This window comes from Cannabis sativa, chromosome 1, assembly GCF_029168945.1.
Source record: "Cannabis sativa cultivar Pink pepper isolate KNU-18-1 chromosome 1, ASM2916894v1, whole genome shotgun sequence".
Lineage (NCBI taxonomy): Eukaryota > Viridiplantae > Streptophyta > Magnoliopsida > Rosales > Cannabaceae > Cannabis > Cannabis sativa.
The window spans coordinates 37,900,118-37,913,035 of NC_083601.1; the positions used below are offsets into that span (position 1 = coordinate 37,900,118).

At 33.1% G+C, this 12,918-nt stretch overlaps 1 protein-coding gene across 1 annotated transcript; it reads right to left on the reverse strand.

Moving 5' to 3' along the window:
* Window positions 1–4,697: 4,697 nt before the first annotated feature.
* LOC115706636 (UTP:RNA uridylyltransferase 1) lies at window positions 4,698–8,887 on the reverse strand. The gene is made up of 6 exons (XM_030634346.2): window positions 7,596–8,887; window positions 6,509–6,877; window positions 5,959–6,182; window positions 5,680–5,743; window positions 5,240–5,436; window positions 4,698–5,148 (listed from the first exon to the last, which is right to left on the reverse strand). Exons 1-6 carry the CDS (start codon window positions 8,736–8,738, stop codon window positions 4,926–4,928), a joined length of 2,220 nt encoding a protein of 739 aa, XP_030490206.2. The 5' UTR covers window positions 8,739–8,887; the 3' UTR covers window positions 4,698–4,925.
* Between the last annotated feature and the right edge of the window lie 4,031 nt (window positions 8,888–12,918).

Sequence of the window (12,918 nt, forward strand, 5' to 3'; positions counted from 1 at the left end):
GAATCATTCTATTCTGCTTGGAGGAGATTTAAAGAGCTTGGAGACAGATGTTATCCCACTTTCTCAAGTGGATGTTTTACGTGGCTCTTTTATAATGGACTTGATGATGAAACAAAAAGTTGGGTGGATTATGGAGCAGAGGTTACTGGAGAGCCTTTGTTAAGGAGAGGCCATGAAGCAATAAATCTGTTGAATGATATGGGAGATTTTGATTATGATTGGCATTGGAATCCATCACTTCAAGGTTGGAGTCATCAATACCCTCCTTATTGTCCAAACTCACCCCAACCAATTGAAGAAGAGGAGGATATACTATCACTTCCAAAAGAGATTAATCGATTGGCGGACATGGTAAAAGCTCTATGTGATAATTTAATGGCGCAGGATTCAGAGAGTTTTAAGGATAATAACTCAAATAACGAAAGTTATGAGAGTAGTTTGAATATAGTAGAAGCACCATCAGATGAATACATAGAAGAGACTGAGCCTAGAATTGAAGAGAAAGAATCCTTTGAAGTGGTTGAAAATTTGGATACATTGGATGCTTGCTCAACAATGGATGAACTCAATTTGGTGAATGAAGAAACATCCATCCTCAATGATGAAATTATTGAAGATCAAATCACAGTCAAGGATGTGGATGGTCATGAGGAAACTGAACAACCAATTGAGAGGTTATTTGAGAAAAGCAAGAAAGAGGTGCCATTGGTGGTAGAAGAATGTAGTTGTTGATTTGAGGTTGTCAACACCACTATATTATGAACCACCAATGGACCCTTATTTTCCACTAATGCCGCATTCTCCATATTGTATTCTCTTCGAGTTACCAAAGGCTTCTCCCCAAGCACATCATCCAAAGTCTTATGTTGTTGGTGCTGACTTTTGTTCAAACTCATCGCTTGCCAAGCTTGAAGGCGAGTACAACAATAATTTTCAAGTTGTCTTGCATGACGCTTATTACGGGCGTCAACCGCTTGTTGATGTGGCGCTCAGGTAAGTATCTCTCAACCACAATTTTATTTTAACACATTGGGGACAATGTCATATTTAGTTTGGGGGGAGAGATTTAAAATTTTTAAATTCTGCACTTTAATTTCTGCATTTTAGTTTTTCTGTTTTAGTTTTTCTGTTTTAGTTAAGGAATGGCAATAAGCTTGACGATAATTGTATACTGCTGATTAGTGTGATGTGATCTGAAATTGTAAAATAACTGTGTGCTTGATTCTGTTAACTCTTTGGATTAGTTTAGATGCTTAGGAACCTGTGTTTATCTGCAAATATTCAATCTGTGAAAATTGTTATAATTGTTTTACTATGGTTTGTGGTAAGATTGACAGGATAGCTTAGAACTTGCATGTTTATTCTTTTGAGACGAAATCCTTGATAGTGTTCAATTGGAATATGACTTAGGCATTTGTTGGATAGTTTGAGCCTTTCAAGCCTACCGTAATAATGTGTATCCCTAGTTAACCTTTTGAGCCTAAACCTGTTATGTTTTTCACCCATCGATTTGAAAAATTGCAACCACACTATTAATTTTTTTCTTCACCATGTTATCCATGATATCATAATTTACATAATTAGTTTGGGGGAGGAGAAACATTTAGTGTGAGGAAATAGTGAGAGGGAGAAAAACTTGTAAGATTGAGAAGAAGAAAAAATTGTGTAATTCAATGTCACTGAAAAAAAGAATGAAATATGAAAAAAAAAAAAAAAACACACAATAAAAAGTAAAAATATGTGTGAAAAAAAAAAGAAAAAAATTTCAGTGATGTTGAAAAATAATAGAGACGTCTTCTATCAATCTTGGTAAATCTGGGAATATTATGGGATCTTAGAAAAAGAAAAGTAAGAAGCTTGTGGGTTCTGTTTGTGTGCTTATGATATCTTGAGCCAAAAATTGACTTTTGCCTATCCCTGAATATCTGAGCCATATTATCTAAAGCCTTGAAAAGACCTAATGATTCCAAAGAATACTGTCAACATTAGTGGAGAAAGGTAAGCATGCAAGCTTATGAGTTATCGGGGTACACGTAGGCTTGTTGGAAAGAGAAAAGCTTTTATAACAATGTTTCACATTTGAATAAATTTTTGCAGTTGTACATAGTGTTATAAACCGAGCATCTAAATTAATTGTTAGAGTTGGTAGAATTGAAATTCTAGTTTGAGCAATAGAAGAGAACAACACATGAGGCGGTAGTATTATGATTATCTGATAGCGTAATTAGTAGTTAGTAGTTAGTAGCATTCATCTTACTCGAGGGCGAGTAAGAATCTAGTTTGGGGGAATTTGTTAGGCTAAAATTAGTCTAAGATTCGGGTCATATTTCGGTTAGTTTTCACTCTTTGTTTCTAGTTTTAGGGCTATATTACGCTTGATTCTTTTGTTTCAGGTCCTCGGGCATTTAAAGAAAGTATGTACAAGAATTGAGGAAAAACGGTGAAAGAATCGAGAAGAAAAACCAAAATTGGTGTTGCTGCCTATTCCCGTCGCGACGGGGAATTTGCCAGTCGCGACGGGAACTGACAGAAACTTTCAAGAGATTCGAAGCTGAACCCCCGTCGCGACGGGGGCTTTGCCAGTCGCGACGGGGACCCTTATGACAGGATTTTTGGGCAATTTCGTAATTTCACGAATTTTGAAGATGAGAATTGGTTTAAATAGCAAGGGTTCGTGAAAAATAGAGAGTATTCAGAATTAGAACCCTAGAAACAAAGAAGGAGGCTAGAAGAGCGGCTTGTGGCGACCCGAATCAATTGCTTCAACTAGTTCTTTCTCTTCTCTTTAATTTTTCTATGCTATTTTCTGTTTCAATGTTAATTATGGATTTGATTATGGATGTTTTGAACTAAACTCCTATTTAGGGAGAATGATGGATGTTGTTTAAGTTTTTTCTAGTTAATGAATAATTGTCATTCCTCCATCTTGATTGTGAACACTATTCATATTTGTGTTTAATTTCCATGTGCAAGATTGATCACCTTTTACATGTTTTATGATCTCAATTCGAAATCTGAAAAGTGAGAATTGAGAATGCTAAAATTGGATAGTCTAGGTTTTGATGTGAAACGAAAGTATTTACATAGCCTTTGTGACATTTAGATTATTGTTTAATGCTGATTTCATGTTAGTTTAATTAAGAGATTAATTAGAGAACATGAGATTTAGAACCTAGAAGATCTGAAAAGAGCTAGGTTAATTTATAATCTGTCATTCACTTCAAGAGAAAACTAGCAATTAGACATTAACATTGGTAACTTAACAACAGGATTCGTCTCTCTATTCTCTCATCTTGATTAATATTCACTTGTTTCTTTAAGTTTCTTGAATTTCTTTCTTCCTTTTTCAATCATAAATACTTTTGATTTGCCAAATAGAATTATAAGTATAGTTTAGTAGTAATTAATTTAATTCCCTGTGGTTCGACCTTACTTGCGTGAGTATACTACTTGATTGCGTGCACTTGCGTAGTAATTAATAAATTTTCGCAACATAAACATTATATAATATTCAAATTCTTCATTCCAAACTAATTAAATCTTGCATAAGAGCATCGTCAATAGTTGTTGCTACTAAGGTAGCTGCGAGGATAGTGGTCTCATATTAGTAAAATTTAACGTTTTAAACTCAAACACAAGTAACATATATAGTTGTTGTTTTGCTATTATTTTTTTATTATTATTTTTCTCTTTCTTATTTTTTATTGGCTGATTTTTACAAATATTTTACATAAATAATTAAAGGTGAGTCCAAACATAGTACCTCCATTAAACTTGCCCTAATAGGCTAATTTAATCTTTGGAGCATTCTCAACTTCCCTTACAAAGTTACAATTGCACTCCGATCTTCGAATAATGTCAAAATGGAAGAACAGTTCAATTTTAATAAACTATGGTGTCGTTTGGTAACACTTTTGTTTTTTTAATTTTTTAATCACAAAATAAAAGTAAAATTTTTATTTTTAAAAAATTTATTTTTTAAAAACAAAAATGCGTTCTATAACCACTTTTGTTTTTCAATTTTAAAAACAGAAAACAAAAGTGTGTTTTGTAAAGTTCATTTTTATTTTTATTTTTTGATTTTATTTAAGTCGGGTCTAGGGCCGGGGTCGGATTCAGGTTCAAGTCAAAAACCGGGTTTAGCGCCAAGGCCGTAGGGAGGGTATTTGGGTCCGGGTCTGGTCGTAATCTAAAAGATTGATTAAGAAAAAAAATTGTTTAAAAAAATATTGAAAGTGAATGTTTTTGTTTTTAAAATTTTGATTTCTAATTATAAAATTGAAAAGTAAAAACAGTTTTATAGAACATGTTTTTGAAAAATATTTTCACTTTTCTACTTTTAAAAACAAAAAACTGATTAAAAAAGTGTTACCAAACGCCACCTATGTTTTTTTCAACCTCTAATTTATATTGATTTACTAAAGTTACACAATATAGCTCGTTCTTTAAAGTTTCAAAGAAGGAAGAAAAAGAAAGCTGAAGTGATTCAGAACATGGCCAAATTCTCTTCTCAAAATTATAAAGGGATAACACAAAACCACCATTAATCTATGTTTTACTGTATTTTCATTTGACAATTATATAATTTTGTATTTTATACAATTTTTTTAAGCTTGCGACTTGTATTTTATATAAATATATATTATGAATATGAGCACCCATTCGTGTAAAAGGAAAGGGAAAGAGAGAGAGAATAATGCACACTAACTTTTACTTTCTCTTCCATCAAAAAAAACGGTTACATTCTCACCACAAGATTTGCATATTGGTATCAAAAAAATACCACCGAAAAGTTTGTTGCCCGCATTTAATTTACACGGGACGGAAAAAGTCTTGAGAAACAAGCCTAAAGCGCTTTAGATATATATAGCACAAGAGAAAAATGGATAGAATTTACTATAATTACATCTTAAGTTAATAACCAATCAAGCTAATCTACTACTAGGAATATATGGTTCAAAGAGCTTCACGCAGGGATTTGGGTCATACTGCATAATTTCAGCTGCACGTTCAAACTCCTCCCTCAGAACTCTTATGCTAAACTTGTCGACAACTCGACCAAGATCGTGAGAAACCTCAAAAGGATCTTCTATGCATATCAAGTGACGATCATTGCCAACTCTCCTTGTCCAGTCCTTTTCACGTTTGCTGAACATGTTAACAAAGTAAATAAGATTTAGTTTATATTAAAGGAGCAAAGGATTCGATCAAGTCAGAGGTCTCAGCTTTTATTTCTCACCTGATTATGCATCCTGAACGCACGGATATGACAGAATCTGTATAATCGTGGCAGTATGCCCAATAATTGAAAAAGCCCCACACAAGTTGACCAATTGTTTCCCTGTTATGTGACCCGAAATCTCGAAGCTTTTCGATTTGGTCAAAGTAAGCACATTCAATATTGTCTACGGTAACAGAGTAGGTTGCCTTCATTCCCTGAAAGACAATATTTTGCATTGAAATTATAAACGGAAGTAAAGAAGATACATTTTATATCTGCAACAGAAACTTTCAAATGAGAGGTTCTGGAAAATCCAAGATGGTGCTTATCATTAAAGATTTGGTTTGGCAGCAATAAAAGGAAATCAACTGATAGTAATTAGTATAGTGCCACAAAATGCTATTTTGACAAAAACATGGAAAGACATTAACAGAACCATCACAGATTTGAAGGCCTACCTGTAAGCATGGAAGGATGGCTGGTCTACGCTGTTGTAAAAAGTGGATGCACATAAGAACATACCTGAAATAAAAAGAAAAAAAAAAGATAACAAAATTACAGAAGGCCAATGACAATTGTAAGCTCATACCCAGATACACGGCTATTTCTGAAGCAAACTAAAGTTTTTATCAGGAAATCAGGAAAAAACTTTAATGTGTAAAATCATCCACAATCTCACTTGCTTGAAAATATATAGGCAAGTTTGTGACGTCAAATGTTTACGAAATATAACTTACGCATAACTAGACAGGGTTCCGTGGTATGTTTCGTTGACTCCTCTTGACTTGGCCCAATGTTTCACAATATAAGCCAATTGCCGCAACCTCACATCTATCCGTGCATAATCACCAAGCAACCTTGTGTTGACAACAGCCAAAACATTGTTAATGCATATGTCACAGGAAATCCCCGTTGCTGGATCCTTAAGTTTTACTATAGGAACTCTGGCACGTGTCAGCGCCTGAAAACATCTTAAAGTTATAAGTCCATTTAACAAGGAAACAAAAAGGTAATCTAAATGAACAAACAAATTGCCCCAATAAAGATATAAACCAATGATAATTCTCATCAAATAGGAAGCAAAAAATAAAAATAGTTCTGTGTCTCTTCAGATATACAAGGAATGATAGATTGACTGGAGATCTGCATCTGGACATTATATTGCTGTCAGATGTTCATTAAGCAAATTTTACATCCAATATAAGGATGCTCAACAGAAAACTTCAACTAGAAGGCAAAGAAATCATATACTAATTTTGGCGTAAAGGGTCAAGCATTGTTATTCACCTGCACATTCTGAAGACTGTCCGATTGCAAGATATCTGCCAATTTTAATATAACTTCAGCCTTGTTGATATCAGGTTCCTCAATTGCTAAGCAGAGATCAACGTCACTTTTGGAAACTCCAAAGGAGTTGGCACATGATCCATAAAGATAAAGCCGAGCTTTGGGCCACTCTTTTATTATCAACTTCTCCAATAGTGCAAGCAATTGCTTCTGCTTGGCCTTTTCTTCCTCAGCAGGTATAAGCGACTCAAAAATGGCAAGAAAATGGCCATTTAGCCTGTCTATGTCACTACGACATCGCATTTGACGCTTGTAGTTTCTCATTCTTTGGTTAAGCAGCCGCTGCCCTCGGCTATCTGACCTTGATTCCTAATGGCAAAAGGTAAGAACTTAATGTCAAGTTACAACACAACAGAAGCAAAGAAATGTCCTTTGTCCATATAATAACAAAAATTTATTTCTATTTTGACTAAATAAGTCAATTTTCACTTGGTATATCAATTACAAATTTCCCCCACCCCTCAAAGTTCAAATCATAAGTAAACAGGCCCCTGAATCAAAATGTTGGCCAAATTTAAGCAAACAAAAACAAAAATACCCTCAAAGTATGGATTATATCTGATTGTATAGTATAACACAAAAATACCTTGCGTTATAAATTATTATCATTTACTTTTTTAAAAAAAAAAGTTTGGATATTGACGAAAGTATTGCCTTTTCTTCTTTATTTAATGTTAAGATTACATGTAATTATAAACTAAATTGAAGGGTTTTTATTTAGTTTTAATTTAACAAAAAAAAAAAAGTATATTGTAAATTTAGCGAAACAAAGTTGATGAAAATATTACTATAACCTTATGCCTTCGAAATTCCTTTTACAAGTTAACATATAAGAAAACAATTCGATAGCTACATCATCATACATTCAAATATCCAATAGCAAACATCTCCAAATCCGCATAAATTATATACTTACACCAATGCCTAATAGGTAAAAGCTAACATCTTGCCACAATTTTCAAACAATCATTTGGGAAAGAAATAAGGAGCAAGATCTGTATTTGAAAAAAAAAAAAAAAGAACTGACCTTCTCGCGAGCATTTTGACGCTGTTTCGCTTCATTCTTGTCATCAGATTCATCCTCAATCAATAATGAATCAACAAGCCGTTGGCCAATGTCGTCCATTTCATGGCCACTTCTGTCATGTGCAGGAGCCTGTCCCTTTCTCTGTCCATCACCAGCCCCAACCTCAATTGCCTGACTCTCCATAGAGATGAAGGATTCTCTAACCGCTGGAGTCGAAACTAAACGAAGACTAGTGCCAGACGGTGGTCCATGATGATCAAGCTGCGCCCCAATCCCAATTCCAAATCCATTAGACCCATTACCTCGAGTTCTAATATCCTCACCTGAAACATCCCTATTGCTCGTATGTTCACCAAAACCAATCCTTTCCCTATCAACATTGTGGTTTAAGGACCTCCTATTCCCCTGATCCCTACTTCCTCCTCTCGGCTTGCTTGGAAACCCAGGCGGAGGAGTAACCCCGTGATGCTGCTTTCCCAAGCTTCCTCCGCTGCTGCCACCACTGATTCTCCGTTCTTGCTCCAGTGCCTCATAATTCCCATGACGAAATCCATTCGAACTCAATTGTTGATTCCTATCCAACTCGTTGTTAAAATTGGAAGTAACCATCGAAGCATCCACGTTAGATAAGCCAACACTCCCTTGAATTTCACTGTTGAAAGATCCAAACTTCAGCTTGTGCTCCAACTGTTGCTTTTGCTGAGGAAGACCATGAATCGAATTCGAATTTGGGCTCGAATTCATCCCACTCGAAAACCCTAACCTCCTTAAATCATCGCCGAGATTCGCAGGTACTTGATTTCCCATATATTGGTTCACTCCAGGGGAGAAATAGTTATGGGGAAACCCTAGAAAGCCATTAGGGCTAAAAGGAGGAGCGAGAGAGTGGACCGGCCACTGATGCTGGTGGAGAAGATCCTGACCACCGGATTGCCAAATCTGTGGGGGAAAAGGAAGACTGGGGCCGACTGCTGCGACGGCAGGATCAACGGGCAGAGATTGCTGCTGCGGTTGCTGAGGTGTTTGGGGTTGGTGATGCTGATTATGATGAAGATGGTCAGGAGGGGTCTTTTGAAGCAAAGAGAGTAGAAACTCTCCGCCATTAGCCGCGGGAGACGGCGGCGCGTTACCCCCACCGTTCATTGGGGTCTCGGTAGCGAAAAGCGTCAAACCAGTGTGGAGAGTCACACTCCTTGGAGGAGAAGTTAACAGCCTATTAAAGCTTTTATTTTTCGTTTTTTAAAAAATAGACTAAAGAGTTCTTTTTTATTTTATGCCAATACATTTTATGTTTATTTTTTGAAAGGGACCATACTTATATAGAACTATAAAATCATTTCAAAAAAAAATAATAATATATATAGAACTATAGAAGAGTGATATTAACATTTTTATTTCGAAATATCTTATTTTAAAAAGATACGTTAGAATATCTTTTTTTTATAATTATAGAATTTTAGTTTTCTTAATATCTTTTTTCATAATTATAGAATTTTAGTTTTCTTAATTATTTTTAATTTAAATATTTGTTAGAATTTAATACTTTTTAATAGGTTATTGACGGCATAATTATTCAAATTTTTTTTTTTTATAATTAACCACCTAAGTTGTTTTTTAAGATCAATATTTTCTAAACTTCACTATTGTTAACTATTTACTCTTACATCCAAAAAATTTTGTTAAGTGTCACTGGAGATAGCTGAAGTGTATACTAACATACATGTAGCAGAATTTGTGTGATCCACGTAATATTAAAATTGTATTAAAATATAAAAAATTAAAATTTTAAAAATAAAAAATAAAAAATACATTATTTATTAATTATTTTTCCTTTTTCCTTTTTCAAACCCTCGAAGCCCCAGTCTACGACCCTCTCTTCTCTCAAACCTATGTTGTCGGTGTTTCTCTTATCGAACTCGAAGCCCATATAGGTGGCGTTTGCTCCTGTGATTTGAGCCACCCCTCCTCACGAATCTCATCCCAACGGAACCTAAATCTATCAGTTCTGAGGGTTAGGAAGCGTGTTCAGGAATGGAAGCTTAGGCTCTTTTCTGTTAGTGGAAGAGAGGTACTTATTAAATCTATTGTCCAAACTATTCCAACTTACATTATAAGTATAGTGTCTTTAAGCTTCTTGTGGTAACTTGTGAAAAATTTAATTTCATCTTAGGCAATTGTGGTGGGGTTCGAATGGTGATAAAAGGAAAAAAAATTTGGGTAAAGTAGGAGATAGTGTGGCAGCCTAAGGCGATAGGTGGTCTTAGATTTCAGGATTTCCAACTTTTAAATCAAGTTTTAGTGGCTAAACAAGTGTGGAGGCAACTACTGAACCTAGATTTGCTACCTTCAAGAATTTTGAAACATAAATTATTTTACAAGATGCTCTATTATAAAGCTACTAAAAATGATGGTTTGTCTCACCTTTGGTCAAGTTTGATTTGGAGGTTGGAACTGCTTAAGAGTGGTCGTCGGCCATTGGAGATGGAATGTAAGTATCGGCGTTCAAAGATCTATGATCTTTTAAGCCTATAATGAGTAGGTTTTATGATGAATGTCGGGTGAGTAAACTTATTCTTCCATCTGGTACGTTGGATGTTGGGAAGCTTTAACAAGTTTTTATGCCCATGGATGTTAAGATAATTCTATCTATTCCATTAGCAAGACGGGTAGTGGGAGATAGTTAGTGTTGGCTTATGAGTCCATATTTATCTTATAAATATGACCAATTAATGTATTAATATTCTTAAACTGATTCTTTAAATTATTGATTAGTGTGATTTTAATTTATTAGGCTATTTTAAAGACTATTCATGCATTTAGAATCTTTTGGATGGATTTTAGTATATTTTGGTGAAAATAGTAGAAGTCGGCGAGCTCGGTTTTACAAGGTAGAACTTAATTACAAATTTGGACGATCTTAAAAGCAGAATTGGACTTAGAGCTCAACATGAAAGTTTTAGATCTCGTTCTTAGATTTTCAGAACATCTTGAATCGTCTAATTCCAAGCAATATCAGGAGAGTTATGGTGAAAATACTATCAGTTATTGCAGTAAAAAATTTATGAAAAAAAAAGATAAAAAGATAGCTTTTCAAGTCGAGTTGCAAATTTTTTTAAAATCTTTTTAGTATCTTTTAGGTAACTTTGTTAGCCTATATAAACATATTAGAGCATTCCCAACAGCTTCTTTACTTTATTCTTCAAAATATATCATTAAAACTCTACTTTCTTTATTTTACATCAAACTTTTACATTATACCATACAATAACTTCTCTATTTTTTCTCTATATCATTTAAATAATAATTTTTATAATATATATAATACACATAACAAAATAAGAATAAAATGCTATTTATATATTATTGAAATATTTTTGAAGGATGAATAGTGTTTCTCTACACGGAGAGAAGCACTATTGCATTCTTTATATTGTTCTTTAAAATACATCACTTGTAGGACCATCATTTTTACACTTTTTTACCTTTTATCTTCTTCATTTTTAAGAAAAGTTAGTTTTGAATGAGTTATTGGGAGTGCTCTTATTATTAGTGTTTTAGTAGGTTTTCAGAGCTAAAAAAACTCAGAAACTCTTAATTAGCAGAGAATTCTAGAGCTACAAAATAGAGAGAGAGCAAGAAAGAAACGGAGATCGGCTTCAAAGTATTTTTCATCCTTCAACTCTTACTAAATATTATGATTTTCGTTATAATGTCTAGTTCAGCGTAGTTTTCTTTTAGTTAAAGGTTATTTCAAAACCCGAGACATGAATTCTTAGTTTTATTATTAAATGTTAATTTTTAGTTTCCATTATATATCAAATTACTTCTATTCTTCTATGTTCAATGTCATGATTATTGTTTTAATCTTATTTAGATAGCGCCACTAAATTGAGTTTTACTTTAATATACCGTCATCTTAGGATTACTATTCACTTAATAGTCTAGGATTCTAAGTGTTTGTGATAAATTACCATTTTTATTTGTGATGAAAAATAGAACCTAGATTAAATGAATTATATGCTATCTTGATTTGTTGTCTAGATTAGTCTATCTCCATAAACTCAAAGTTTTATCTAAGTTAAATGAATTACATGCTTCGTGAATTTACTGCTTAGGTAAAAGAGTTAATTATTGAGCGCTTCCCCTTGATTACATATAATAGGGAGATTGAGATAATTGAGTGCTTTAGCGTTATCTGCGAGATTAATAGTTTGATTGGAAACTGAAAATTACATTATTTAATAGGAAGTGTTAATGGTGGCGAATAACCTTTAACTAGTTTCTCATATTATAATCTTAATTTTATTTTGTTTGTTTTATTTTTATTTATGCTATTTTAATCTCAATCTCAAATTTTTTTTTTATTGGAATGCTCTTACAGTAACTTACCATGCACAAATTGGTTATAAGTTGTTATTAGTGTCGTGATACTTTTTCTTTTCTGTCTATAAGGATTACTTTTACTATTCTATTTCTTCAATACTTTCCACATATTTTGGCATAGTCCATCAAATGATTAGTTTTTTTTTTTTTTTTGAAATGAAAATTATTCAAAATCACAGTCCATAATTAAAATGAGTCTGGTTGATTCTTAATTTAATTTGCTTATGTGAAAACTTATAAAATTTTGTAATCCTACAGTTGAATATCAAAAAGGTAAGCTTTTTTTTTTTTTTAGAAATTAAACTCTTATTCATAACAACCAAGAGTTTAATACATATAAATAAGAAAAGAAGAATAATCTTCAATCTAAGCTAATTCACCATCCACCCTAAGTGCATGCACAACTAATTCATGAAAAACAAACATGAACTAGGGATGCCTTAGGAAAATTGGAAAGCAAACTAGCAAAAAAATCTATAAAAACCTAGCTCATTTCAAAAGAAATAGCGCTAATGAATAACAGAAACCGAAGCTAAATAAATAGACTCAACATAACGAAGAGAAAGAACAACGTGTAAAACCAATCCAGCACTATCATTAAGACTGAAGCTTCAACTTGAATGATTAAGAAGTAACTAATGAGTTCAGATCTTCTATGTGAACTTTTCGTGTGTTGAAATATAGATAAACAACTTACAAAATACGAAAAAAGATAAATGAAGTAAGGAATTTACTTATAGAAAATAAACCAAATTTAAGAACCAAATTTTCAATATATATATATATATACTTATATAGTAATTAAAATATGAAGAAAAACTTATATGTGATAATCACTAATCCTCCAATAATCTTTAATGTCTTCAAAAATCTATACACTTAAAAAATAAATAACACAAAAAAATATAATACAACAAAAATACACTAACAAACTCAGAAA

Bases quoted from the DNA above. Each gene is read 5' to 3' on its own strand.
- LOC115706636 (XM_030634346.2), bottom strand. From the start codon at position 8,738: ATGAACGGTGGGGGTAACGCGCCGCCGTCTCCCGCGGCTAATGGCGGA. The intron at 6,878-7,595 runs GTCAGTTCTTTT...TTTTGCCATTAG, and splicing joins GTCAAAATGCTCGCGAGAAG to GAATCAAGGTCAGATAGCCG. The intron at 5,149-5,239 runs GTGAGAAATAAA...TAACATGTTCAG, and splicing joins CGTTCAGGATGCATAATCAG to CAAACGTGAAAAGGACTGGA.